The sequence below is a fragment of the Cannabis sativa genome, chromosome 1 (assembly GCF_029168945.1).
Source record: "Cannabis sativa cultivar Pink pepper isolate KNU-18-1 chromosome 1, ASM2916894v1, whole genome shotgun sequence".
NCBI lineage: Eukaryota > Viridiplantae > Streptophyta > Magnoliopsida > Rosales > Cannabaceae > Cannabis > Cannabis sativa.
In genome coordinates, this window is record NC_083601.1 from 65,963,368 (window position 1) to 65,990,499 (window position 27,132).

A 27,132-nucleotide genomic window follows, 5' to 3' on the forward strand; every position below is an offset into this window, starting at 1 on the left:
AAAAGGTCAGCATATGAAGGTAAGTATGAAAAGCTAAAAGGGAAGTGTCGAAAAGAAAAGACTAACCCTGGTAAGCTCCTGCAAGACTCCGCCCACCAACACATCCAGAGATGAGTCGTCAGCACCAGCCAGTTGCTCACCAACCTCAGGAACCATCCGGTTCATGTGATGAGCCATCACCTCCCTGCCCTTCTTCATCTCAGGCAGCACGGGCATGGGTGGAGTTGGTGCCTGCATCCGCTCAGGAATCCTCCTGACCAGTTCGGACCCAGATGTTGGTGGCCCAGACTCCTTAGACTTGGCAGACTTGGGAGTGGAAGGATTTGCAGCAGCCAGCTCCTCAAAAAGGTCAATGACCTCTCCAGAAGGCCTCTTCTCTGAAGACCCCTCTCCGCCCTTAGACTTCTTGGCCGGAGGGGAGGCGCTAGGGCTCCCGCTCATCCTCTTCCTTAAGGCGTCCATCATCTGCCGAGACATGTCTGCACAAGAGCAAAAACAGCGTGGCTAGCAAAAACCAGCAAAAAATACAAAGTATGAAAGCCAAGAAGCTGAAAAGGAAGTAAAACGCAGAGTGACTGCCTGCCCAGAAAGTCAGAAGTCCATCATCACCTGACATCGACTTTATCTCAGCCATAACGGCCTTCCCTTTTCCAGCATAAGGATGGGATGGCCGAACAGGTGAAATGGGCTCCCTTATGCGAATGGCATGTTCCACGGGCCTGTGCGTGGCCGGGAGTTTCTTCTTCGTCCTCAAAGGAGCCACCTGCTCAGCCTCAGCCTCAGCCTCGACTTCATCTTCAGGATTCATGGACTCCTGAGCATACTGTTTTGCCCGAGCACCTCCCTTCAACTTAGCTTCACGCTTCACTTGAATCAACTCATCCTTCGAATGAGCTCATTCAGGCCGGGCAGCAGCAGATTTCCCCTTCTTATCTGCCACGGACTTAGAAGAAAAGTCCTCTGGGTAAAGCCCGTACTGCACCAGATTTGCATCGGAGGTCAACTGGATGATATCACTGTCTTTCGCCGGCAACCGGGCAAGCTTTTGAGCCCTATCCCTAAGAGTAAGGGTGAGGGGATGACGGTGATATGTCAGAATCTGTTGAAACTGAGTCCGGGTAGTGTTCGGATCCTTCACCATGATGTACTCATCAACAAAATGCCCGATTTTGTTGATGGCCTTGTTGTCCGTCCCGCTCAACCACTTGAAGCCTGGCTGAGAGAAGTAAAAATACTCCGATCTGCCTGGCTTGGGGGTAGACTTCAGGTCGAAGAACCAAGCGACCTCGTGGGGAGAAGGAGCGCCCCATCCCTGGGAAGCGTAGAGGACGAAGAGAGCGGATAAATACTTAATGCCCTTGTGAGTGATCTGAGCCGGGCAAAGGCCGAAGAAGTCCTCCACAGCACGAAAGTACTTATGCAAGGGCATCAACGCCCCTTGCTGGCCGTGAGCCCCCGACCAGGCGCACATCCCTTTATCAGGGTTTGAGGCGCGATTGTCGTGGGTGGGAATGTAGCAGTCCAGCTAGCCCAGGTATTCGTCCTGGTCGAGAGTGCGGAGGCGTGCCTCCGAAATCTTAGACGGAGGACTCACCCACCTGGCGCCCAAGGCACCCTGCCTCCTATGAGGAACTGCCTCAGCAAGCTCCTTAGTGACGTAATCAACGCCCGCAACCAGGACGTCCCCGTCAGCATCAACTGGTTGCCCAGCCTCGTTGTACTCCCCATAGTTAGGGGGGTTCAATCTCATCCTCTCCCTCAGCAGTGGGAGCGCTGCCCGGACTCGCCTCATCCAATTCCTCAACATCCTGGACTTCAGCGTCTCCCTCACGGTCCTCCTCCATTGGGACTGCCAAATCCTATTCGGCATCGGGCAGGGTGGCAAGCCGAGCCACCTGGGGTTAGAAGCGTCAGCCAGACGCGTTGTTTTCTTCATACCAGCCATCGTTCTATGGCTGGGTATAGAATCAGAAGGAGGATTAGCACGAAGACGAGGATGGACTTCGTGCAGAAGTTGAAGCAGTTCCTGGTCGATTTGATGCTCGGGCTCCCAAGACTCACCTGGGTTCATCTACAAAAGAAAACACGCAAGATGAGTGTTGGACAGAGTATCAAGTGAAAAAACAAGCAAATGTGCCGACCAGGAGTACCCAACAGATTAAAGAATGATCATGTTCTAGAAAAGTCTAAGCTCAAGAAGCCAGGAAATTTTTCTTGAGTTAGGGCAAAAAAGTTCATGAAGCTCGAAAAAAGCAGAATGGAAAACAGACGCAATGCAGTTCTAAAACGAGCCTTACGGCTGAAAGTTAACGCAAGGACATGGAAAAGAAGAGTCGCAAAAGTTTTAAACCCTAGGGTTTCCTACAGTGTTCTTTCTACAGCAAAGTTACATTCAAAAGCACAAGCATGCAAAGGAATAACATAAAGGGGATCAGAAACTTACTCAAAGATTCAAGTGTCTGGATTCAAGCAAGCCTGAAATCATCTGTAAACTCTTCAGCAACTTTGAAGCCTGAAAACTCTTTCTTTTTGCTCTGAAGTTTGCTTAACAGCGAAGGGTGATGAAATGAGATAATGAGCCAGTACTCCAAGTACTTATAGGCAAAAGGGTAACTGTACGTAAAGGAACCTTAGACGCCTCCACTTCCTGCCTTGAAAGCAAATATGGGAAATTAAAATAATCGAGTGCAACCGTCAGTCGTGGAGAGAGAAATTCGAATTTTCAAAATAATAATTGTCAGAGTATTAATTAGCCGAAAACTGAAGGGTTGCCCAGTCAGCCTCACATCGAGTCTCGAACGATCATGCTCGACACGTGTCCCCTTTCAAAGGTAGAGCCAGCTCAAAATAAGTCTATACGCAACCTCGGAGGTCACACACAGACTTGGGGTACAAATATTATCCCAAAATTGGCACTCTGATGTGGCATCACAAGAATGGTGACACGTGGCATCTACTTAGAGCACCTAGTCGGATCAACATGCCGAGCAGGATACCTCGCTTGCATGTCCATGATGGAATACTCAACGAGCCGTGCAGAATAAGTAACACTTAGCGGATTCAACCAAGCACTTCGTGAGTCACCAGCTCAACCCTATAACTCAGGGATCAACTTCCGTCGATGTGGCATACACGATTCCACTATCCTAGCATTCAGCAATGATCACACGATCTTTGTGTTTATGCGCTTTGTAACGAGAGAGGAAACTCTTCCCCCTCAAGTTTCCTGCCCTATAAATAGTGAGAAATGTTCACTGGGCAAGAGAGATCGATCGAAAACGGTAAAACAGAGATCATACGCCGAAACGCTATAAGCTAAGGCTATCTAAGAATTATATATTCAGAGATATTATTGTAAGAGCTATAAGAAAAGGAATCTTCTTCCTTATTCTTAAGTCAATACAACTAATGAGGATTAGGCTATTACCGAACCGCTCAGGGCTAAACCTCTATAAAATTTCTGTGTCTTCTTATTATTACTATTTGCTTTATTACGTATTCTTATTACGACATATCGTTTATCGCTTATCAAAAAGACTCATTGTCGTTGACTAAAAGCGAAGTCAACAAAGCGATTGTTCATTTAGTACTTTAAAGTGGTCTAGCCGACCTGAGTACTTTGAAGTGGTCTAGCTGACCTGAGTACTTTATTGGTAGTAATTTGTATGCTCCGGAGTCAAGAACTTCCACCACCTGGTATGGTCCTTCCCAGTTAGGTCCTAGTACACCTAACGTGCTGTCTTTGGTGTTTAGGAATACCCTTCTTAGGACCATATCTCCCACAAAGAATTTCCGAGCTTTCACTTGTTTGTTGAAATACCGAGCTACTTTTTGTTGATGAGCTACCAACTTTAAGTTTACAGTTGCTCGTTTTTCTTCGATTTCATCAAGTGATTCTGCAAGGAGTATGTGATTGGTACCTTGATCATATGTCAATCTTTTGTGGGAAGGTGGCTCGAGTTCGACGGGCAGCATAGCTTCATAACCGTACGCCATTACAAATGGTGTCTGACCGGTTGCTGTTTTTTTCGTTGTACGATATGACCATAGAACTTCAGGGACTTCTTCTGGCCAGTTTCCTTTGGCATCTTCGAGTCTCTTTTTTAGTGTATCCTTCAAGGTTTTGTTAACTGCTTCAACTTGACCATTTGCTTGAGGAAGTGCAACTGGGGAGAAACTTTTGATGATACCATGGTTCACACAGAAATTAATGAAAGATTGGCTGTCGAACTACTTGCCGTTGTCTGAGACTATTTTGTACGGTAGTCCGAACCGGCATATGATGTTCTTCACTATAAAGTCTTGAACCTTCTTTGATGTGATGGTTGCGAGTGGTTCGGCTTCAGTCCACTTAGTAAAGTAGTCGACTGCTACCACTGCGTACTGCACCCCACCTTTACCTTTAGGTAACTATCCGATTAGGTCAATTCCCCAGATGGCAAAGGGCCAAAGACTTTGCTTCTGTGTTAGCTCGTTGGGCGGAGCTCTTGGTATTTTTGAAAATCTCTGGCATTTGTCGCACTTCTTGACATAGGCTCTCGAATCTTCAATCATCGTTGGCCAGAAGTAGCCTTGCCTTAAAATTTTCTTTGATAAGCTTTGTCCGCATGCATGATTTCCACAAAATCCGTCGTGAACTTCAAATAGAAGCCGTGCAGCTTCATCTGGTGTGACACATCTGAGTAATGGCATCGAGAATCCTCTTCTATACATGACCCATTCTACTATGATGTAACCTGCTGCCTTTCTTCTCATTTTTCGAGCTTCATTTCGGTTATCTCGAAGTTTCCCGGAGTTGAGATAGGCTGCTATGGGCGTCATCAAGTTTGGAGATGTGTCGATCATTTCGATTTCTTCCGTCCCAATGATGCTAGGCTCTTCAAGGAATTGGATAGGGACTAGGTTTGCCTTGTCACTTATATTGCTGCTCGCCAATCGAGCTAACGCATCTGCAGTTGTATTTTCTTCTCTAGGAATTTGTCTGGGGCTGTAGCTTTTGAATTGTGCGAACAGATCATGTATTTTGCTCAGATATGCTATCATTTTTTCTCCTCGAGCCTTGTATTTGCCGGATACATGATTTACCACCAGATGTGAATCACTGCAGATCTCAATGTGTTCGGCCTTCATTTCCTTCGCTATTTTAAGTCCAGCAATTAGGGCTTCGTATTCAGCTTCGTTGTTACAGGCTTTGAATCTGAATTTGACCGTTGCGTGCAGGTGTTGCCCCTCAGGTGTGACAAGGGCAATTCCTGCACCAGATAGTTGATCTATTGCCGACCCATCCACATGTAGCTTCCAGGTCAGTTTGTCTTCAATATTACTTGGCTGTGGTATTGGCTCGAGATCGCTTTCTGGTATGCTTTCTATTTTGCCTGTGCATTCCACCACAAAGTCGGCCAAGGCTTGGCCTTTGATAGCTGTTCAGGGTTGGAAAATGATTTTGTACTGACCCAATTCTACCGCCCACTTGAGTAACCGTCCAGAGGCATCTGGCTTCTGCAGTAGTTGTCGTAGTGGTTGGTCGGTATACACCCGAACAGGATGAGCTTGAAAGTAAGGCCTCAGCTTTCTTGTTGCTAGAATGAGGCAGTAGGCAAGCTTTTCTATCAATGGATATTGGCCTTCGGCCTCGACGAGTCTTTTACTGATGTAATAGACTGGATGTTGCACGCTGTCCTCTTCTCTGATCAGTACGACACTCACAACATGGTCCGTTACTGCTAGGTATATCCCCAGTTCCTCACCGTCCAGAGGTTTAGAAAGGACGGGAGGTTTGGCGAGTTGTGCCTTTAGATCTTGAAAAGCTCTTTCACATTCTTCTGTCCACTCGAACTTTTTGTTTCCTCGCAGGATGTTGAAGAATGGAACACATTTATCCGTTGATTTTGACACGAATTTGCTAAGTGCGGTGATTCGACCAGTCAGGCTTTGCACCTCTTTGGTTTTTGTTGGCGAGTTCATATCCAGGAGGGCTTGGATTTTTTTTGGATTGGCTTCAATTCCTCGAACATTGACGATGAAGCCTAGAAACTTTCCCGAACTGACTCCAAAGGAGCATTTTAAGGAATTTAGTTTCATGTTGTATTTCCTGAGGACTTTAAAACATTTGTCCAGGTCGTCTATGTGCCCCCCAGCCTTTCTTGATTTGACGAGCATATCATCCACGTACACGTCCATATTTCTGCCGATCTGGTCTTTAAACATCTTGTTGACCAATCTTTGGTATGTAGCTCCAACGTTTTTAAGACCAAACAGCATGACTTTGTAGCAGTAGAGACCCATGTATGTCCGGAAACATGTATGTTCTTGGTCTGGCAGATGCATTTTGATTTGATTGTAGCCCGAATAAGCATCCATGAATCTTACTGTTTCGTGCCCGGCTGTTGCATCGACGAGCTGATCGATTCTTGGAAGTGGAATACAGTCTTTAGGGCATGCTTTGTTGAGGTCTGTGAAATCAATACAGACTCGCCATTTCTTGTTCGGCTTAGGTACGAGTACGGGGTTCGCGACCCAAGCCGAGTAAAAAGGTTCAATGATGAAGTTGTTGTTGTGCAGCTTTTCAACTTCATCTTTCAGGGCTACTGCTCGTTCTTTATCTAGCAATCTTTGTTTTTGCTGAACTGGTCAGATGTTAGGATCGATATTCAGGACGTGTGAAATAATAGACGGATCGATTCTGACCATATCCACATGTGACCAGGCAAAAACATCTAGGTTTGCTCTCAAAAATTTTATCAACTCTGATTTTACTTCGAGCAACAAACCCTTTCTAATTTTTAGCTTTCTGGCCAGGAAAGTTGGATCGATCTCGATCTCTTCTAACTCTTCCATAGGTCCAACATTGCTGCTTGGGTTCCCAAGTCGAGGATCCACATCTTCATCCTCGCCTTGGGAAGTTTCCTAATTGGAAATGTTTTTTCCCTTGTCTGGGCTCTGGCTGGAGGACATTTCCTTCTTAGCCTTGGCCACTGTAAGGTTGTAACATTCCCGAGCGGATTGCTGATTCCCTTTAAGACACCCTACCCCATTTTTGGTTGGGAACTTCAGGCACAAGTGAAATATTGATGTGACAGCTTTTAAGTCATACAAGGCTGGTCAGCCAAGCATTATGTTAAAGGCTGAAGGAACATCCAATATTAGGAACTGTGAGGGGTAGCCGGATTTGTCGTAGAGGCGCAACTCCTTGACCGGAGAAACCATAAACAGGCTGGAGGCATGAAGTTAGATCCTTGAGCTGGAGCCCCATCCTCTCGTATGCAGTCTTGAACAAAATGTTTGAAGAAGCTCCATTATCGATCATGGTTCTAGCCACCATTTTATTTGCTATCTGGACTTCCACGACCAGCTGGTCATTGTGTGGGAATTTGATCTGGACAGCATCTTCATCAGTGAAAGTTATGGTTGGCTCTTTTGCGCGTGGAACTTTGGGCTTCCTCTCTTCCACGACCAGGATGACTTCTTCTTGCTCGTACTGAGCTATTCGGGCATATCTCTCTCGAGCTTTGCCTGTATCTCCAGCGATGTGTGGACCTCCAATGATGACTTGCAAGCGTCCATCTATCGGTGGAGGTAACAGATCGTGGTTGTTCTGACCTTGGTTGGCCTCGACATACTTCTTTAAGTGCGGGTTGTTTTTCTTGATCAGATATTCTATTTCCCGCTTCAGGTTGTAGCATTCATTGGTGTCGTGGCCGTAGTCTCCGTGGAACTGACAAAATTTCGTCATGTCCCTTTTGTTGGTATCTTTCTTCATGGGGTCGGGCCTCTTGTACGGAATTAATGATTGAGTTGCCATATACACACTCTCTATATCTTCAGTTAGAATAGTGAATGCAATGTATTTGGCATGATCACGGGGAGTCTGTTCGGACTTCTCGGTGAATTTTCCTTTCTGCCCGTTTCCTTGCTTGTGGTTGTTGCCTGAACGCTTGCCACTTGAATTGCTGGAATAATTGGGAAGTTGGGCGGATGTTCCAGTGGAAGGAGCCTTCGTTTTGCCCGGCTTTTGCTCACCTTCTGCTCGTTGAATGGCTTCCTCGAGCTTGATGAAGCCTTCAGCTCGGTCAAGGAAATCACTCATTGAGTCGACCGGTCTGTTTTTCCTTATATCCTTCCATAGTTCGCCAAGGACTTCAATGCCCCCCAGTATCACAGATAACTTTCCATCCTCGGTTACCCGCGACACCTTGGTCGCTTCCGTCATGAATCTGCTGATGTATGCCCGGAGTGGCTCGCCTGGTCGCTGTTTTACTTCGACCAAATCTCCCAAATGCAATGGGAGATGACGTTAGGAAGAGAATTGTGCATGGAATTCTGAAGAGAAGGTTTTCCATGAACTAAACTTTCCAGGAGCCAACTTGAAATACCATTGCTGTGCGGCTTCCAACAGAGTGGCGGGGAAGATTCTGCAACATACGTCCCCTCGCACTCCCTGTAAATCCATTTGCATCTCAAAATACTTGAGATGGGAGAGAGGATCTTCTCTCCCAGTATACATCTTCCATGTTGGCATTTTGAACTTGTGGGGCAGTGGCAGGAGATTGATCTCTGGTGAGAAGGGAGTTTCGCGTGCACGCTCTAACTCAAGATCATTGTTACGCTGTCCGGCCATGCCATGAAACATATTCTTCAATTCGTCAAGCTGGGCCTGTACGGCTGGGCTGACTTGATTGGCATTCTAGTCGGTCTGGATTACGTCAGCGTCTTTCTGAGCGGGGATTTGAGTATGGGCTCCGGACTGCACGATCGTTGTAGTATTCTGCTAGTCTGTCCCCCTTCTTCTGTTTAGATCGTCCCTTAGGTCGTGGGTCGTTCCCAGCCTATCGAACACAGAAGAGCCTGGTTGCCTTAGCGATTGATTCGCTTGGTTGACAGGCAGAATGGTTCCATTATTCTGATTGGATTCGTCAGGCATGGTCCTCCTGATGAATTCCCAGACAAGGTCTGTCTGCCTACCTCTTGGCCCACGAGGGGAACTCGTGACCGAGGATTGGACGACTGACCATTGGTTGTCTGGGAGGCATTCATCGTCGGGTCATCCTCCGTTTCTCCCAGGAGAATGACGCTCGGCATTTATTGGCCTACAGTCTGCTAGGCTCTTTGTATCAGCAAAGTAGCTTGCCGACTACGATCTTCGATCTCTGCATGGTGAGCCCTTAATGCCTCCATCTCTTTGTCTCTCCATTCAGCGAACATACGCCTCTGTTCATCAAACGCGAGATTTACTGCGGCACGCAGTTCCTCCTGATCATGATGCAGAGTATTGCTATGACCCTGCAAGAGTCTGAGCGCAGCACGGAGATTTTACAATTCGGTTGCGTCTCCGATGGTCATTTGGGCGTTGATTCTTGGTGGAACAGTCGTGTTATGAATGCCCTGGCTGTGTGCGGAACTGTTATTCCCAGTCTCTTGCACACTAGGTGCAGTTTCAGTAACAGGAGTTGTCCCACCATTCACCATGCTTCTCGTCTGTCCAGGATTGACAACGGGTGGAACCCTTGAACTCCTTGGGTCCTGCAATATCAGATCCAGCGTCTATGAATTCCCTGGGTCAGACAGGCCTCTACGAGTTTGCACCATCGTGTCGAATGTCGAAAAGAGCGATATGCAATTCTGCTCTCAATGAAAGCACCAAAATGTTGACATCCTTTTTAGCCAAAATAAGCGATAACTGATATGTCGTAATGAGAATATATATAAGAAAGCAATAATAAGACATAAGAATTTTATAGAGGTTCGGCCCCGAGCAGTTCGATAATAGCCTAATCCTCGTTATTTGTATTGACTTAAGAACAAGGAAGAAGTTTCCTTTTCTTATAGCTCTTACACAGTATCTCTGAATATATAATTCTTAGATAATAATATAGCCTTAGCTTAATTGCGTATCGGCTTATCTTTTTTTCCCAGTCCTTTGCCCAGTGAACATTCCTCACTATTTATAGGGCCGGGAAACTTGAGAATGAAGAGTTTCCTCTCTCATTACAATGCGCATAAACAAAAAGATCGTGTGATCAATGCTGAATGCAAGGATCGTGGGATTGAGGCTGAATACACTGATAGTGGGATCGTGTGTATGCCACATCCACGTAAGTTGATCCTTGAGTTGTAGGGATTGAGCTGATGACTCATGATGCGAAAGCTGAATTCACTAAGTGTGGATTGCCTTGCACAGCTCGTTGAATATTTCATATGGGATGTGTCAGCGAGGCGTCCTGCTCGGCCTATGGTTCCGAGCAGATGCTCCAAGTGGAGTCCACGTGTTACCATTCTCGTGATGCCACGTCAGAATGCCAAATTTGGGATAACAATAGTAATGCTATTGAAGTGTCCTTATGGGAAGCTCAAAAGAATGTCATATGGAGATTCTTTGGTGTGTATGGCACTCCCTATGACAATGAGAAAGAGAACTTCTGGAAAAAATTGGAAAGCAGGGTGTTAGATTGTCAAGGTTCCTGGCTTGTGATGGGAGATCTCAATGCCATTCTCAGTCCGAATGAGAAGAGTGGGGGTAATAAAGCTTTGACGAGAGACTTCAGATGGTTATCAGATTTTCTTCAGAATACTGGGAGCATTGATGTGGGTTGTAGAGGGGGAAAGTTTACATGGCAAAATAAAAGATTCAAGGGTGGTTTAATCCGAGAACGGCTGGATCACGCGATAGGCTCCTTTGACTGGATCAGTCTCTTTCCAAAAGCTTGTGTCACCAACCTTCCCATTATCTCATCTGATCACGCACCCATAATCCTTGATACGGTGGCTGATAATTCAAAGGGATTCAAAGCTTTTCATTTCTACGAAGCTTGGTGCAGGGAAAGCTCCTGTCAGGCAACAGTGGAACAAGTGTGGAAGGAAAACACTCAGCTGGGGGTAACTAATTGCATTCGCAATCTAACTCGGACCAGGAGAGATTTACAGCAATGGAAAAAGAAAGACTTTGGGGTTAGTGAACAAGATATCAAGAATCTAGAGGCTCGAATAAATTCGATACAACAAAAAAATATTTCCAATGACTTGTGTAGGAAGAATGTAGATTGCAAGCAAGACTTGCAGAGGAATACTGTCGACTCGAGAGTCAGTGGCTTCAGAAATCAAGGGAAGTTTGGCTCAAATTGGGTGATAGAAACTCAAAATTCTTCCATCTGTCAACCATGATTAGAAGAAGAAGAAACCATGTTTGGACAATCAAAGAAAATCAAGGAAACAGTTGGGAGGATACGAGACGTATATCAGGTATCTTTAATGAATATTTTATTGATCTTTTCAAATTTGATGAGCTGATTATCCCTATGAGCCTGGATACTTTGTTCGACAAAAAACTAGATGAGGGTGATAATCTCAAATTCAGTGCTATTCCAACGGAGGAGGAGGTTAGAAATACAGTCTTCATGATGCACCCCCTAAAAGCACCAGTGCCAGATGGGTTTTCTGGCTGCTTTTTTCGACATTACTGGGATGTTGTTGGAGGCTCGGTCTGCTCTGCGATCCAAGATTTCTTTGTCACTGGGGAGATGAATAAAATCTTAAACTATACCTTTATTTGTCTCATCCCCAAGAGAGAACTTCCTGATAAAGTGGATCAATTTAGGCCTATCATTCTTTGCAATTTTATCTACAAAATAATTGCAAAGATTCTAGCAAACCGTCTCTCCCCTCTCATGGATGGGCTGATTACTCCATTACAATCAGCTTTTATCCTGGGGAGGTGGATAGCGGAATCTTCGGTTCTCACTCAGGAATTGGTGCACAAGATCAAAAGGAAGAAGGGTAATGGATGTCTGATGGCGTTAAAATTGGATATGCACAAAGCTTATGATCGAATGGAGTGGGCTCTTCTTTTAAGAGTTCTTATTGCAAATGGTTTTAATGAAAAAAATTGTAAACTCCTTATGGCTTGTGTCACTTCAGTCTCTTACTCCATTCTTCTTAATGGGAGTCCTCAGAAGAAATTTTATCCGGGAAGGGGGTTGAGGCAAGGGGATCCCGTATCTCCTTTCCTCTTCCTCCTTTGTCAAGAAGTGTTGTCAAAATTAATTTTGAAGGCTGAAAGTAATGGAGACATTCACGGGATCCAGATTGCTAGGACGGCTCCTCCTATATCCCATCTAATGTTTGCGAATGACACTATTCTGTTCTTAAGGGCAAATGAGAAGGAAGCTACTAACATCTCTGAAATTCTCTCTACTTATGAGAGATGGTCCGGTCAGAAATGTAGCAGGGCAAAATCGAGTGTGCTATTTTCAAACAATTTGAATCACGAAAGGAGAACTACTATTCTGAAGCTTCTCCAGGTCCAACAGGCTTCGGGGGAGGAAAATATTTAGGTAATCCTTTCATATTCAAAAGAAGGAAGAAGGAAGTCTATGAGAATTTAAGAGAAAGGATGAAACAAAAACTGGAAGGGTGGAAAATGAAACTTCTTTCCTTTGCTGGTAGAACTACTTTGGTTAATTTAGTATTAGCAACCATGCCAGTTTATGCAATGTCAACAAACAAAGTTCCCCTTTCAGTTAGTCAATCTCTAGATGCTTTGGCGAGGAAATTTTGGTGGCTGGGGAATGTGGAAAAGGAAAGATTCTTGGCATTAAAATCTTGGGACACTATCTGCCAACCAAAACAATCTGGTGGTCTGGGTTTCAGAAGATTCGAAGACATGAATTGGGCTTTACTCTCAAAACTGGCGTGGAGTTTGGGTCAACAAAAAAAAGAAGCCTTGGGTGAATTGCTTGCTTCAAAAATACTGTAGGATCCAAATGTTGGATATTATTTTACCAGGATCTTAGATCTACTCACAAGTATGTTTATTAACATCCTAAATATGAACTTTCTAAAACGATAAATTAAACACATATAAAGTTTAAGAAACCTTACATTGGGTGCAGCGGAATTAAATGACTCCTTCCGTTCAGATCTCTAACCCTTGATTCCTTTCTGTAGCAGAGTATTATCAAGATCTGAACCTGGATCTTCTTCTCTGAATCCTTGATGCTGAATCTCCTTTGCTGATGATCTTTCTTCGCGATCTTCCTCACTATGATTGAGGTATTGCTTGATGTGTGTGGGCACTACTCTAATCACTAAGAGAGGTTCGAAATATAGATGAAGAATAGAGAGAGAGAGAGAGTGGCGGCTAGAGAAGAGAGTGGAGGCTCAGGTTTTTCTGATTCAGAAAGTGTAATTTTCCTGAAGCCTTCACTATCTATTTATAGCATTCCACTAGGGTTAGATTTGAATTATATGGCATTAAAATAATGAAAAAATCATTTAAAAAAGATAACATAGGTGGCCGGCCCTGGCTAGGTGGACTGGGCCTTGATTTTTGCAATTTTGCAATTTTAACACCTTTTGTATCTGATTTTCTCAAAAATGCCAATTTCCTAATTCAATCATTTAAATGCCAATTCTAACTATTTAATAACTATAAATAATTATTAAATAATATTTTCATTTATCATATTTATTAATTGAACCATACAAAGTATCATAATTAACAAATATGCCCCTGTTAACTCTTTCTTTACAATTTCGCCCTTACTTAGTGAAAATTTCACAAATAGACATAGTCTAATTCGTGAATTATAATTGATTAATCAAAACCAATTACATGAGTCTTACAAGCAATATTATCTCAACTAGTGGGGGGACCATGGGTCTATATAACTGAGCTTCCAATAAGTAGATCCAGAATTTAGCACTAAAATTCACTAACTTATTAATTCTTCGTTGAATCCACGCATAGAACTTAGAATTGCACTCTCAGTATATAGAATGCTCTATATGTTCCACCATATAGACACATCATTAGTTATCCATTGTTATAATCCTAATTTGATCAATGATCCTCTATATGAATGATCTACACTGTAAAGGGATTAAATTACCGTAACACCCTACTATGTATTTTATCCTTAAAACACTTGACCCCGTATAAATGATATTTCAGCTTATGTGAAATGAGATCTCCACCATTTATTTTCGTTTGGTCAAGCTCGAAGGAAATCATCCTTTGCTTACTATTCCCCAGGTAGAAGCTATAGATTCCATGTTTATGCTAGCGCTCCCACTCAATTGCACTACCGTGTTCCCAAAAAGTATGTATCACCCTGACCTAAGAGTAGGCTTAACTAACAATTTAAAGGAACACGAATAGCCTTTCAAGATTGAGCCTAATCATAACAGGATTAAGATCATTTAATCTAGGATCAACTTGGCGATATTGACTTGAATAGATTTTACGGTAAGTTTAATTAAATCTAAGTCAAAGTTCAATATCGGTCCCTTCCGATGCATACTCCATGCATCCAACCTGAGCTTTACTTTAACCAATGTTCTGGAAAGAACATAGTATTTCTCCAAATACAAGTAAACTCTTGTTGTAGATTATCATATCAGTAAAACCCTGTGTCTGATAAATCTAGGAAACTTTATTCACATAGTCATGTTTACTTTCCAATGTGATGACAGCACAATAAACATGATCAAGTATGTGAAAAGGGTTTAAGATGAATTTATAAATCAATTAGACAAGCAATTGATAAAGAGAGCCAAAACATACACAAATGAATGAAAAATACTTCTATTTCTTTATTGATGTTGAATAAAATAGATTACATTGAAATGGAGTTTTATTTAGGGAATAAAACCTAACAAACTCCCACTTGCACTAATATAAAACTAATTAGTACATATCAATTAATCCTAAATTCTGACGGTGCTTTTCAAAGGCTGTCACGGCCAAGACTTTGGTAAATGGATCAGCCAGGTTGTCCTCTGTGTCGACTTTCTCAACTAGTACATCCCCTCTTGCCACGTATTCTCTGATAATGTGATACTTCCTTTCAATGTGTTTGCTTCTCTTGTGGCTTTGAGGTTCTTTGCTGTTTGCTATTGCTCCATTGTTATCACAGAGTAGTACCAGAGGCTTTTCCATTCCAGGAACAACTCCTATGCTGGTGAAGAACTTTCTTAGCCAGACAAGTTCTTTAGCAGCTTCGGCTGCTGCTATGTATTCAGCTTCCATAGTTGAGTCCGATATCGAGGTTTGTTTAGCACTTCTCCAAACCACCGCTCCACCCCCAAGAGTAAACACCATCCCAGATGTTGATTTCCTGTCTTCAAGACTTGCCTGGAAATCTGAATCAGTGTAGCCTATGGGATTTAAAGCACCACCCTTGTAGACTAACACAAAATTCCTTGTACTCTTTAAGTATTTCAGAATATACTTAACTGCATTCCAATGTTCTAGTCCTGGATTAGACTGATACCTGCTCACGATTCCAACAGCATAACAGATGTCAGGTCTAGTGCACAACATTGCATACATTAGACTTCCAACTGCAGAGGCATAGGGAATATTTGCCATGTCCTCTATCTCTTGAGGATCAGTCGGTGACTGTTCCTTAGATAGACGAATACCAAATCTAGAGGGCATGTTTGCCCCATTGGCATTGTTCATGAAGAATCTCTCTAAGACTTTGTCTATGTAGGCCGTTTGAGAGAGAGCAAGAGATCTGTTCTTCCGGTTTCTGATAATCTGAATACCAAGAACATAGGCTGCTTCACCCAAATCTTTCATTTCGAATTGAGTGTTGAGCCATTCCTTAATGTGAGTCATTTTCTTGATATTGTTTCCAATGATCAAAATGTCATCAACATAAAGGACCAGGAATACTACTATTTGGTCTTCCTTGAGTTGGTAAACACAAGGTTCATCTTCATTCTGAAGAAAGCCGTAGGTCTTGATGATTTCATCAAACCTTTTGTTCCATGAGCGAGAAGCTTGCTTAAGTCCATAGATAGACCTGTTTAACTTGCAAACTTTCTTTTCTTGCCCAGGAAGAACATAACCTTCTGGTTGCTCCATATAGATGGTTTCTTCAAGTACCCCATTAAGGAAGGCAGTCTTGACATCCATTTGCCAGATTTCATAATCGAAAGCAGCAGCTATGGAGAGAAGAATTCGGATGGATTTGAGCATGGCAACAGGACTAAAAGTTTCCTCATAGTCCACGCCTTCTCTATGGGTATAACCCTTGGCTACAAGTCTAGCTTTAAAAGTTTCGACTTCGCCTCCAGCTCCTCTTTTCTTCTTGTAAACCCACTTGCATCCTATCGGGTGATAGTCGTCAGGTGCGTCTACATATACCCAGACTTTGTTCTTTTTTATGGAATTCATTTCTGAATCCATGCCGGCTGACCATCGTTTCCGTTGCGGACTAGCCATTGCCTGTTTATAGGTTAATGGATCGTCATCAATACCGTCACCTACGACCATATTGATTTCACCATCCAAGCCATAACGAGCAGGTTTTGTTGAAACCCTCCCACTACGACGAGGTACGGTTGTCTTCTGAACAGAAACTTTAGTAGTAGATTTCTCAGTTTGTTCAACTGAGGGAGTAGGATCGTCTTCTTCACGAGTGGAAGAGGACGGAACATTGGAAGGACTTATTTCTGATAGCAATTCCTCTAGAACAACTTTACTTTTCGGTTTGTAGTCTTTAATATAGTTCTCTTCAAGAAAAGTAGCATTTGTAGAAACAAACACTTTATTATCCTTATGACTATAAAATAGTCCACCCCTAGTCTCTTTAGAATTTCCAACAAACATGCATACTTCGGTACGTGATTCAAGTTTTCCTTCTTTCTTTCTTAAGACATGAGCAGGGCACCCCCAAATTCTGTAATGGCGTAAACTAGGTGTTCGACCATTCCAAAGTTCGACGGGTGTCTTAGGGACTGCTTTAGATGGAACAACATTTAGAATGTCATTTGCCATCTGTATAGCATATCCCCAGAAGGACGTAGACAGAGTTGAATAACTCAGCATAGACCTAACCATTTCCAAAAGAGTGCGATTTCTTCTTTCTGCAACTCCATTTTGTTGTGGAGTTGCTGGGGCAGTGTATTGGGATTCAATTCCAAGTTCAATTAAATGATCTTTGAACTGCATATCCATATATTCTCTACCCCTATCAGTTCGCAAGATCTTTAATGATTTACCTAATTGGTTTTGGGCCAAAGCATGAAATTCTTGAAACTTTTCAAACGTTTCAGATTTCTTTTGCATTAGGTAAAGAAAACTATATCTAGAGAAATCGTCAATGAAAGTGACAAAATACTCATAACCACCTCGGGCTTTGACATTCAAAGGTCCGCAGACATCGGAATGCACTAACCCTAGAGGGATTTTGGCACGCTCTCCCTTTGCAGAGAAAGAACGTTTAGTCATTTTTCCTTCTAGGCAGGACTCGCATACTGGCAGTTCACCTAAGACGACATTTTTCAATGGACCGTCTTTGGTGAGCCTATTGAGTCTATCAAAGCCTATATGACCTAAACGTAAATGCCATAGATAAGTTTGATCATCATTATCAATCTCTTTTCTTTTTAGGTTTCTAGGTCTAGCTACACTGAAAAGTTCACTATTTAGGAGATTTGAGTACTCGGTCTTAAAACATAAAGCCCTTGTTCCATTATAGCAACACATATTTGAAATCCATTACGAGAAATTGAACAATTTGTACTCGAAAAATTCAATATATAAGATTGTGTTTGCAAACATGAGACACTAATCAAGTTTCTACTAAAGTTTGGAATAAATAAAACATTTTCTAAAATTAAAAATCTTTGTTGAAACTTGATGCGGGCTTTTCCTCTAGCTTTGACCGATACTAATTCGCCATTGCCAACTTTAAGCTGTAACTCTCCTGGAAGTAGATTTTCCCAAGTTTCAAGCAACTGCAGTGAAGAACATACATGGTTAGTAGACCCAGAATCAACAATCCAGATGGATTTGTCGTTCTCTAAAACACATGATTCAAAGACAAAAGCATTACCTTCGTTTGAATTGTTTAGAAGCTTGGGACATCGTTCTTCATGATGACCCTTTCCATTACAATTTGAACATAGAAGATTATGTCTGATAATTGTACTTGAAGAAGCAGTTTTGCTAGATCCTTCATACCTAGTCCTTTTCCTTCGATCATTGATTGCAAACCCAGGGGGACCCATTGCAATCAAGTTCCGTTCATGGGCTCGTAATTCTGTTTCGAGCTTGTCCATGTCGGAGGAGTCAGAATTGTTGATCATGTAAGAGATAACAAATTCATTATACTCCGGAGGAAGACTATTGAGGATAAGTTGGACCCATTGTTCTCTTGATAAATCAATTCCCAGTAGATTTGCCTTTTGGAACTTCAGATTCATCATTAACAGGTGCGAGTTAATGCAACTACAAGGATGCATTTTCACACTATAGAGTTCTTTTGCTAAGATAGTAACTAAGAGAGGATCGGGGGGTGGGTTATTCATAATGACACTACAACACATCAATAAAACAGAAGTAAGGTTTTGGCTCATAAATTCATACACAATTTAGAAAATAACAAGTAATGACATATGTTATAGAAATACTAAATCTAACATAGTTTATTTTCCAAGGTATTTCAACAAACTGATACAGTGTCCCGTTTAGGCGAGAGTCAAAGCATCATTCATTGAATAGAGTTGTCAGCTCATCTAAAATGATAAACATTCTAGCAACCTTTTATTCGATCAAGATTTGAATTCAGCGTTGTCCCGTTTAGGCGAGAGTCAAGGCAATTCTATCTTATGAGCTTCCACCATTATTTCATAACTTGCAAGTCAAGTATGGTCGCCACCATTAGGGTGATCTATACCATACAAAACACTTACAAACTACTTATCATGCGAGGTTAAACGGTGCGAAATTGCTAATGAACGTTCCTCCATTAGGGAGGATTACTCACTAAAACAAACGCGGTGTAAAACCCACAATGGAGATCGAATGTCTCTTGATTAAAAGCTCATTATTTAAAAAATAATATATGTATTTTGTATAATCATTTAAATTCGATATTATAATAATGAAAAATTACAAACTAAAGTTGGTTTAAATAAAATCAACTTTAATTAATTTTCAATTATTATTTAAATTTGAAAAATAAATTCAAATAAATATCGAATAAGTTCCATAATATAATAATGAAAAATTAAAAATCAAAATTGATAAAAAAAATCAACTTTAATTAATTTTCAATTATTAATTAAATTCAAAAAAAATTTGAATTTTAAATGGAACAAATTTGAAAATATCTTGTCTAAGTTGTTTTAGAAAGAATCTAAAAAATCAACTTAAATATCTTTCAAATCAGATTTAATTAAATTCAAAATTAAGTTGTAACCACTTAATTTTGTAGATATTTTAAGTTAATATTCAAAAAAGATATTAACCTAAAAATATCTAAGATATTCCATTTTAAGTTAATATTTGAAAAATATCAACTTAAAAAATATCTAAAGAATTTAATAACCAATTCCTAAAATTCCTCAACTTCATTTTGAAATTTTAAATTCAAAAGATATTCAGATTTAAGTTGGTTAGTTATGGATAACTAAATATCAACTTAAATAGGAATATTTAATGAAAAATTTAAAATGAGTTCCAGAAAGAATCTAGATGGTTATAATTCTATATTTAATTAAATACAAGAAAATACATATAGTTTAGCTTAGAATATAAAATTCTTTAAACTATGATTTTCTAAATTAATTTCAAAATAAATGAAATTAATTATGTTGCTAATTCAATTTTAATTAGGTTAAACTAGTTTAATTAACCTAGTACAGTCATTCAAATCAGGCAAATGGGCCTTCACAATTGGGGTAGTTTGTGTGAGGGGGTGCTGGGTTCAGTATGTCGTACCCACTTCTATGGCTCCCAACTCTCACACAAGGCCCAAAAGAGAAGAATTTAACCTTAATAAGAACAACTGTTATTAATTGAATAGGCCCAAAAACTAAATGGGCCTAAATAAATCCTATCAAGAACTATGATAAATTATTTTAGCAACATTAACCTATATGCATCTATAATAAAATTAAACACATAGGCTCACACAGGCACACTTTGGATGGGTCCTATCATGTTGCTAGGTCATACACAGATGAAAGAAGATTGTAAATTATACCTGTTACAAATTATTATCTTGACCAAGGGAGCCATCAGATCATTAGATCTGGCAAAAGGTAACCATGGCTATTTGCAATCAAGTAATAATAGGTTTTGAAAACTTACACATAAGTTAAAACACATACTCCTGCAACAGGGTTAGGTGGATAGTTGGAAGTAGGATTTATTTAATTTTTAATAAATAATTTCGAATAAATAAATAATTAAATAAAAAATATTTTAATATAAAAAAAAATAATTTAAATTTCGAAAAAAAATTTAAAATTAAACCTACTTTTATCTTATATCTATTTAAAATTACATGATTATAAATATCTTATTTTAAATTTAAATAAGGTTAAAATATCTAAAAAGATTTATAAAAAAAATCTTAAAAGATAAGATATTTTTAAATATCTTAAAAGATAAGATATTTTTAAAATATCTTAAGAGATATTTTTAAAATATCTTAAAAGATATTATAAATATCTTAAAAAGATATTATAAATATCTAAAAAATCTGACCTTAAATTTAAAAAAAAAATATAATCAAATTTAAAAATAAGATAGATTTTTTAAGCAAAAAGATAAATACTAATTCTATTCAAATTCAAATTACACTAATATCTTGAATTAATTTAAAAAAAAATTAAATTAATTCAAAATGATAATTAGAATTGAATTAGGAATAGTAATAGTATATATACAAAACCATACAAAAAATTAGAAGTTAATTCCATGAAAAGGTATGAAAAATTGAAGAAAAAGGAAAAAATCCGAAACTGTACGGACAGTTCTGCGATCGCAGAAAAAATCAGCACAGCCCCGATTTTGTCAAATCTTCAAAAAATCATAACTTATTCAAATAAAATCCAAATTGAGTTCTGTAAAAGACTAACTTGCTTAATTTTTTCCATACTATCCAATAAAAATAATTCCAGAATCAAAATCACAATTATTTTTCACGAAAATTTCACAAACATCAATCATTCATCAAATAACACTCAATACAACATGATACCATCCAAAGAACATACAAATAATCGTTTTAAAGTCCACATTTCTTGCAAGTAAATCAATTACCATGGCTCTGATACCAGTTGTTGGATATTATTTTACCAGGATCTTAGATCTACTCACAAGTATGTTTATTAACATCCTAAATATGAACTTTCTAAAACGATAAATTAAACACATATAAAGTTTAAGAAACCTTACATTGGGTGCAGCGGAATTAAATGACTCCTTCCGTTCAGATCTCTAACCCTTGATTCCTTTCTGTAGCAGAGTATTATCAAGATCTGAACCTGGATCTTCTTCTCTGAATCCTTGATGCTGAATCTCCTTTGCTGATGATCTTTCTTCGCGATCTTCCTCACTATGATTGAGGTATTGCTTGATGTGTGTGGGCACTACTCTAATCACTAAGAGAGGTTCGAAATATAGATGAAGAATAGAGAGAGAGAGAGAGTGGCGGGTAGAGAAGAGAGTGGAGGCTCAGGTTTTTCTGATTCAGAAAGTGTAATTTTCCTGAAGCCTTCACTATCTATTTATAGCATTCCACTGGGGTTAGATTTGAATTATATGGCATTAAAATAATGAAAAAATCATTTAAAAAAGATAACATAGGTGGCCGGCCACAGCTAGGTGGATTTGGGCCTTGATTTTTGCAATTTTGCAATTTTAACACCTTTTGTATCTGATTTTCTCAAAAATGCCAATTTCCTAATTCAATCATTTAAATGCCAATTCTAACTATTTAATAACTATAAATAATTATTAAATAATATTGTCATTTATCATATTTATTAATTGAACCATACAAAGTATCATAATTAACAAATATGCCCCTGTTAACTCTTTCTTTACAATTTCGCCCTTACTTAGTGAAAATTTCACAAATAGACATAGTCTAATTCGTGAATTATAATTGATTAATCAAAACCAATTACATGAGTCTTACAAGCAATATTATCTCAACTAGTGGGGGGACCATGGGTCTATATAACTGAGCTTCCAATAAGTAGATCAAGAATTTAGCACTAAAATTCACTAACTTATTAATTCTTCGTTGAATCCACGCATAGAACTTAGAATTGCACTCTCAGTATATAGAATGTTCTATATGTTCCACCATATAGACACATCATTAGTTATCCATTGTTATAATCCTAATGTGATCAATGATCCTCTATATGAATGATCTACACAGTAAAGGGATTAAATTACCGTAACACCCTACTATGTATTTTATCCTTAAAACACTTGACCCCGTATAAATGATATTCAGCTTATGTGAAATGAGATCTCCACCATTTATTTTCGTTTGGTCAAGCTCGAAGGAAATCATCCTTTGCTTACTATTCGCCAGGTAGAAGCTATAGATTCCATGTTTATGCTAGCGCTCCCACTCAATTGCACTACCGTGTTCCCAAAAAGTATGTATCACCCTGACCTAAGAGTAGGCTTAACTAACAATTTAAAGGAACACGAATAGCCTTTCAAGATTGAACCTAATCATAACAGGATTAAGATCATTTGATCTAGGATCAACTTGGCGATATTGACTTGAATAGATTTTACGGTAAGTTTAATTAAATCTAAGTCAAAGTTCAATATCGGTCCCTTCCGATGCATACTCCATGCATCCAACCTGAGCTTTACTTTAACCAATGTTCTGGAAAGAACATAGTATTTCTCCAAATACAAGTAAACTCTTGTTGTAGATTATCATATCAGTAAAACCCTGTGTCTGATAAATCTAGGAAACTTTATTCACATAGTCATGTTTACTTTCCAATGTGATGACAGCACAATAAACATGATCAAGTATGTGAAAAGGGTTTAAGATGAATTTATAAATCAATTAGACAAGCAATTGATAAAGTGAGCCAAAACATACACAAATGAATGAAAAATACTTCTGTTTCTTTATTGATGTTGAATAAAATAGATTACATTGAAATGGAGTTTTATTTAGGGCATAAAACCTAACACCAAACATTCTGGACAGTCCAATAGAAAAATGGAGACTCGGTTTTGTGGAAAAGTATCATGGATACTCGAAACATAGTGGCGAAGGGATCCTGCTGATTAATCTCTAATGGTAGATCAGTGGACCTGTGGAATCAACCATGGATCCCATGGATGCAGTTTGGTGAGTTTAAAGATCTTATGACTACTATTTCTTCTCATTTTCCTGGTTTAAACAAGTTGCAGATATCTCTTTGGGGGACAAGTGGAATGAGGATTTGGTTATCAATGTTTTTGGTAATGACCTGGGGAAATGAATATTGGATATTCCTAGACTTCCATCTTCTTCTCTAGATAGTATTATTTGGAAGTGCAATGCAAATGGGAGATTTTCTGTCAAATCAGCATATTATTTGGACCAGGAACATCGATTCAACAATAGGCGAGAAATTTGGAGATGGATTTGGAACCCAAGTATTCATCCCCAGTTGGCTATCATGTAATGGCGTGTGATCAGTGATTGCATTCCCACAAAGGATAATCTACATTTCTTGTTAGAGAAGGAGTGCCTGCTTTGAGATGCCGAAGTGGAATCTGGAGTGCACATCTTTAAAGATTGCCCTCTAGTGCGGGCCGTTTGGTTTACGGGTCCGTTCCCTTGCCTCTCATCTCAAATACCTGGCAACGATATGCTCAATTTCTTGGAAAATTTGGTTAAAGATCTCCCCAAAAGTACCAGAACTAATCTCTAAAGGTAGCCGGCTGCATTTTCAGTGAAATCTGGTTTGTGAGAAATTTGATCAGGACAAAAGGAAAACTATTGAACTATAGTGAGATCCTTGCCCGAGTCCACCACAAGTTCAATGAGTTCTCCCCGACTCTACAGGATACGATAAGTGCAGCTCAGAGCATTACTACTGTCTCAGTGCCTATTAACCAGGTTTTTCCAAATAATTACATGATTACAGATGCTTCTTGGTCCCAGAATGTGGTTGGGTTGGCAGCCATTTCCATCAATAGGTCTGAAGAAAGTGGGAAGTGAAAACAAGTAAGAAGAAGGCTATTGCTCCTATGGATGCTGAAATTCAAGCAATTTTGATGGCTATTACTTGGGCAAAAGATCAAGGTTGGGAGGATATCACCATTTTTTCTGATGCTCAAGTAGTAGTTAATGCCTTGAATAACTCTTTGTTTCCTCCGGATTGGAGAAGTATGGGTTTATCCCTCAAGGTTTTAGATTTGTTAAAGTCTTTTTCTAGTTTTAGTTTTATCTACATTAGTAGAAATGTTATGTCTTTTGTTGATGGTTTCGCTAAAAGTGCTAGGAGATCTAGCCAGGGTGCTAAACACTTTCAAGGGGAGGGTGCACCCCCTGTTGTCCCATTTTTTCCTTGGTGTTAAATGAACTTTTTCATTTTCAAAAAAAAAAAATAAACATTCATAATTTATTTTTACCCTATCTTTTCACTACTTTTACATCCTTACAAAACATTTATTTTTTTCCAATACTCTTACACAAACTCTATTTATCCCTTCTCTTCCTAACACTAGTTAAATTTATCAATTTATTTATTTTATTTTGATTAATTTAATCCTCTAATTTTTTCTATAAATATAGTGTTGGGAGACCATTTCAAAACACATCTCTTCACCTCCTAAACATCTCTACATGTCTTCATCTCAAACACCCTTCACTCTTCATTCCACACTCTTCATTTTTACCAATTTCTTTCTACTATTTTTACATTTTGAAGAGCATGTCAAGCTTGTCATTTTGTAATTTTTATTTTAATCTAGTTAAGAGCTTTTAATCTTTTTTTAAGATTATTAAGATGATGATGAAGCAAAATATAACTAGATAGTGTTTATTTTTGTATGTTGATTTCCTATTTGTGCTATAAAGTTTATGAATTTTTCTATCAAAACTATGTCTTTTTCATCTTTAATATCATGTACTTTTTTATTGTTAAAGCATATTTTCACTTAGATCTTCATCATGCAAAAATATAATACTCTTTGATTAAATATCTTTCATTAAATTGTTTACATCTAATTCTTAGAATATAAGTGTTATATTTTGCCTAAACATAGTTTCTTTGATTTTGTGTAGTTTCATTAAATTGTAACACATTTAATGTTTAGAAATTATACATTTTATAAGTGAAGAAAAATCTTACATTTTTGAAAGAAACTTGTGCTTAAATAGAGAATATATTTTGAAAAATATAGTGTGATTTATTTCAACTATATCTAAAACTTGGGAATCAACATACTTATAAATAATATTGAACTTGCATTTTGTGGATTCTAATATCTTAATAATCTTATTTCACACATCTTATTTGAAAATCATTTTCATACTCACTCATCTTTAATCTTAAGTCTTTTAGTTACTTGTCTTTTATTTTATTTTTTAAAACCAAAATCCCATTAAATATTTGGAACTAGGTTCAAATATCATTGCTTTGTTTAAAAAAGTTTCTTTTGATATTAGTCAACTCCCATGGGTTCAACCTTGCACTTACATAAACACTATATTCCGAAACGATTTGTACACTTGCGAGTATAAATATTAAAACACTTTTGGGTACAACATGCTTCATTAATGATGGATACAATATGGTGAGCCCGTAATGGCAAAGTACACAATAACAATCTTAGTAGCATTAAACAATATATTGATTCTATCACTCACTGCAATGAAGATTATGACTCTTGTTTGTTCCCCTCCCCTCGAGTTGTTGTTTCCCTCCTTTGGTCCCTACCCCTAGAAGATTGGATCAAAATTATTTGTGATGTTAAGGTGGGGAGTGAGACGATATGTGTGATGGCATTAGCTAGAGACCACTTGGGAATGGTTTTGTGGGTGGCCACCAACATACTTGACTTCTTGGATTCCCTTATTGGCAAAGCGACAACTTGTCTGTTAGCTATGTAGACAACAGTTCTTTTGTTTTGATTGAGAGCGACTCTGAGACAGTTATCAAAACTCTGGAAGGAACCTATTCCACTTGGGCATTGGTACTTACACATATCAATGTAATAGACTTTCTAATTTATTTTTGAGTGTTAATTTCTCTTTTATTTTAAGATTTTATAATTTTGCGACTTATAATGTGACTAAATGAACTCATGCTCAAAACTTATCTTGTATAGTTGAAATATCTATAATATCGGAGAACATTATTTGTAACGACCATGAGGTCTAATTCTATCTTTTATTTATAAATGTTTTTCTCAAAAAAAACAAAAAGCTATCATGATACTACTAGTGACTATGGTTTTGAATTAAAATAAAAGAAAAAAAAAGGTTTTTAATATGATAACATAGATATAATTGATTTATATTATAATAATAAAATTAAATAATATTTTATAAAAAAAATAACAAACTTATATTTCCTTACATTTTTCTAAGAGCAAATAAATCGCTAAAGGAAAATTGGTCAAATGTTTTAACTCAATTTCATTTAGAGTCCTAAATTTTGTGTTTTAACTTTTGCTTTTTTTTTTTTTAATTATTGTAACACTTGCTTATTTACGAGAATAATCCATAGAAAATATTTAATTTTATGTTCATTCTTTTCTTGTTATTTTTTGAAAACAAAATTAGGATTCAAGTTTTTTTAAGTAATGAATAATGGATAAATATTATTTTGAACCTTGTATCTTACAAAAGTTACTAATTGAACCCGTTGTTTTATTAAATAACAAAATAAATCATGTATCTTCTAAAATAGTATAAATAAGACACTAGATTAATTTTTTATTGAAATAAAACTTAATAATAATCTGATCTAGAGATATTATGACAAAACTAATTACATTTTCTGTATCTGTTCATGTTAAGAATTGTCTTCAAGTTGGTTATATTAAAAAAAATTGTCAAAAATTGAGTTCAAAGTCTTATTTTTATTATTTTGAAAAATATAGGATCTATTATGTCATTTAACAAAATAGATAGTCCAATTAGTAACTTTTACAAAAGAAAATCCAAAATGATATTTATCCGTAAATAAATTTAGAAATAATAGGGTGCACTATATGACTGTCTCTGTCTAAAAATCAATAATTAATAATAATTATCATGATAACTTTGTATTAATTTTCAAATTTAAAATATTTATTTTATTATTGTCTTCTACTGACAATTTATTTACACATTTTTTTTTGTTTAATTTTTT

At 38.4% G+C, this 27,132-nt stretch overlaps 2 protein-coding genes across 2 annotated transcripts; both read right to left on the reverse strand.

Moving 5' to 3' along the window:
- Nucleotides 1-2,465: 2,465 nt before the first annotated feature.
- On the reverse strand, nucleotides 2,466-7,801 carry LOC133035576 (uncharacterized). The gene is made up of 2 exons (XM_061111498.1): nucleotides 7,349-7,801; nucleotides 2,466-2,594 (listed from the first exon to the last, which is right to left on the reverse strand). Exons 1-2 carry the CDS (start codon nucleotides 7,799-7,801, stop codon nucleotides 2,466-2,468), a joined length of 582 nt encoding a protein of 193 aa, XP_060967481.1.
- A 6,854-nt stretch (nucleotides 7,802-14,655) lies between these two features.
- LOC133029542 (secreted RxLR effector protein 161-like) lies at nucleotides 14,656-15,479 on the reverse strand. Its single transcript, XM_061101901.1, has one exon. It carries the CDS (start codon nucleotides 15,455-15,457, stop codon nucleotides 14,681-14,683), a length of 777 nt encoding a protein of 258 aa, XP_060957884.1. The 5' UTR covers nucleotides 15,458-15,479; the 3' UTR covers nucleotides 14,656-14,680.
- Nucleotides 15,480-27,132: the final 11,653 nt, after the last annotated feature.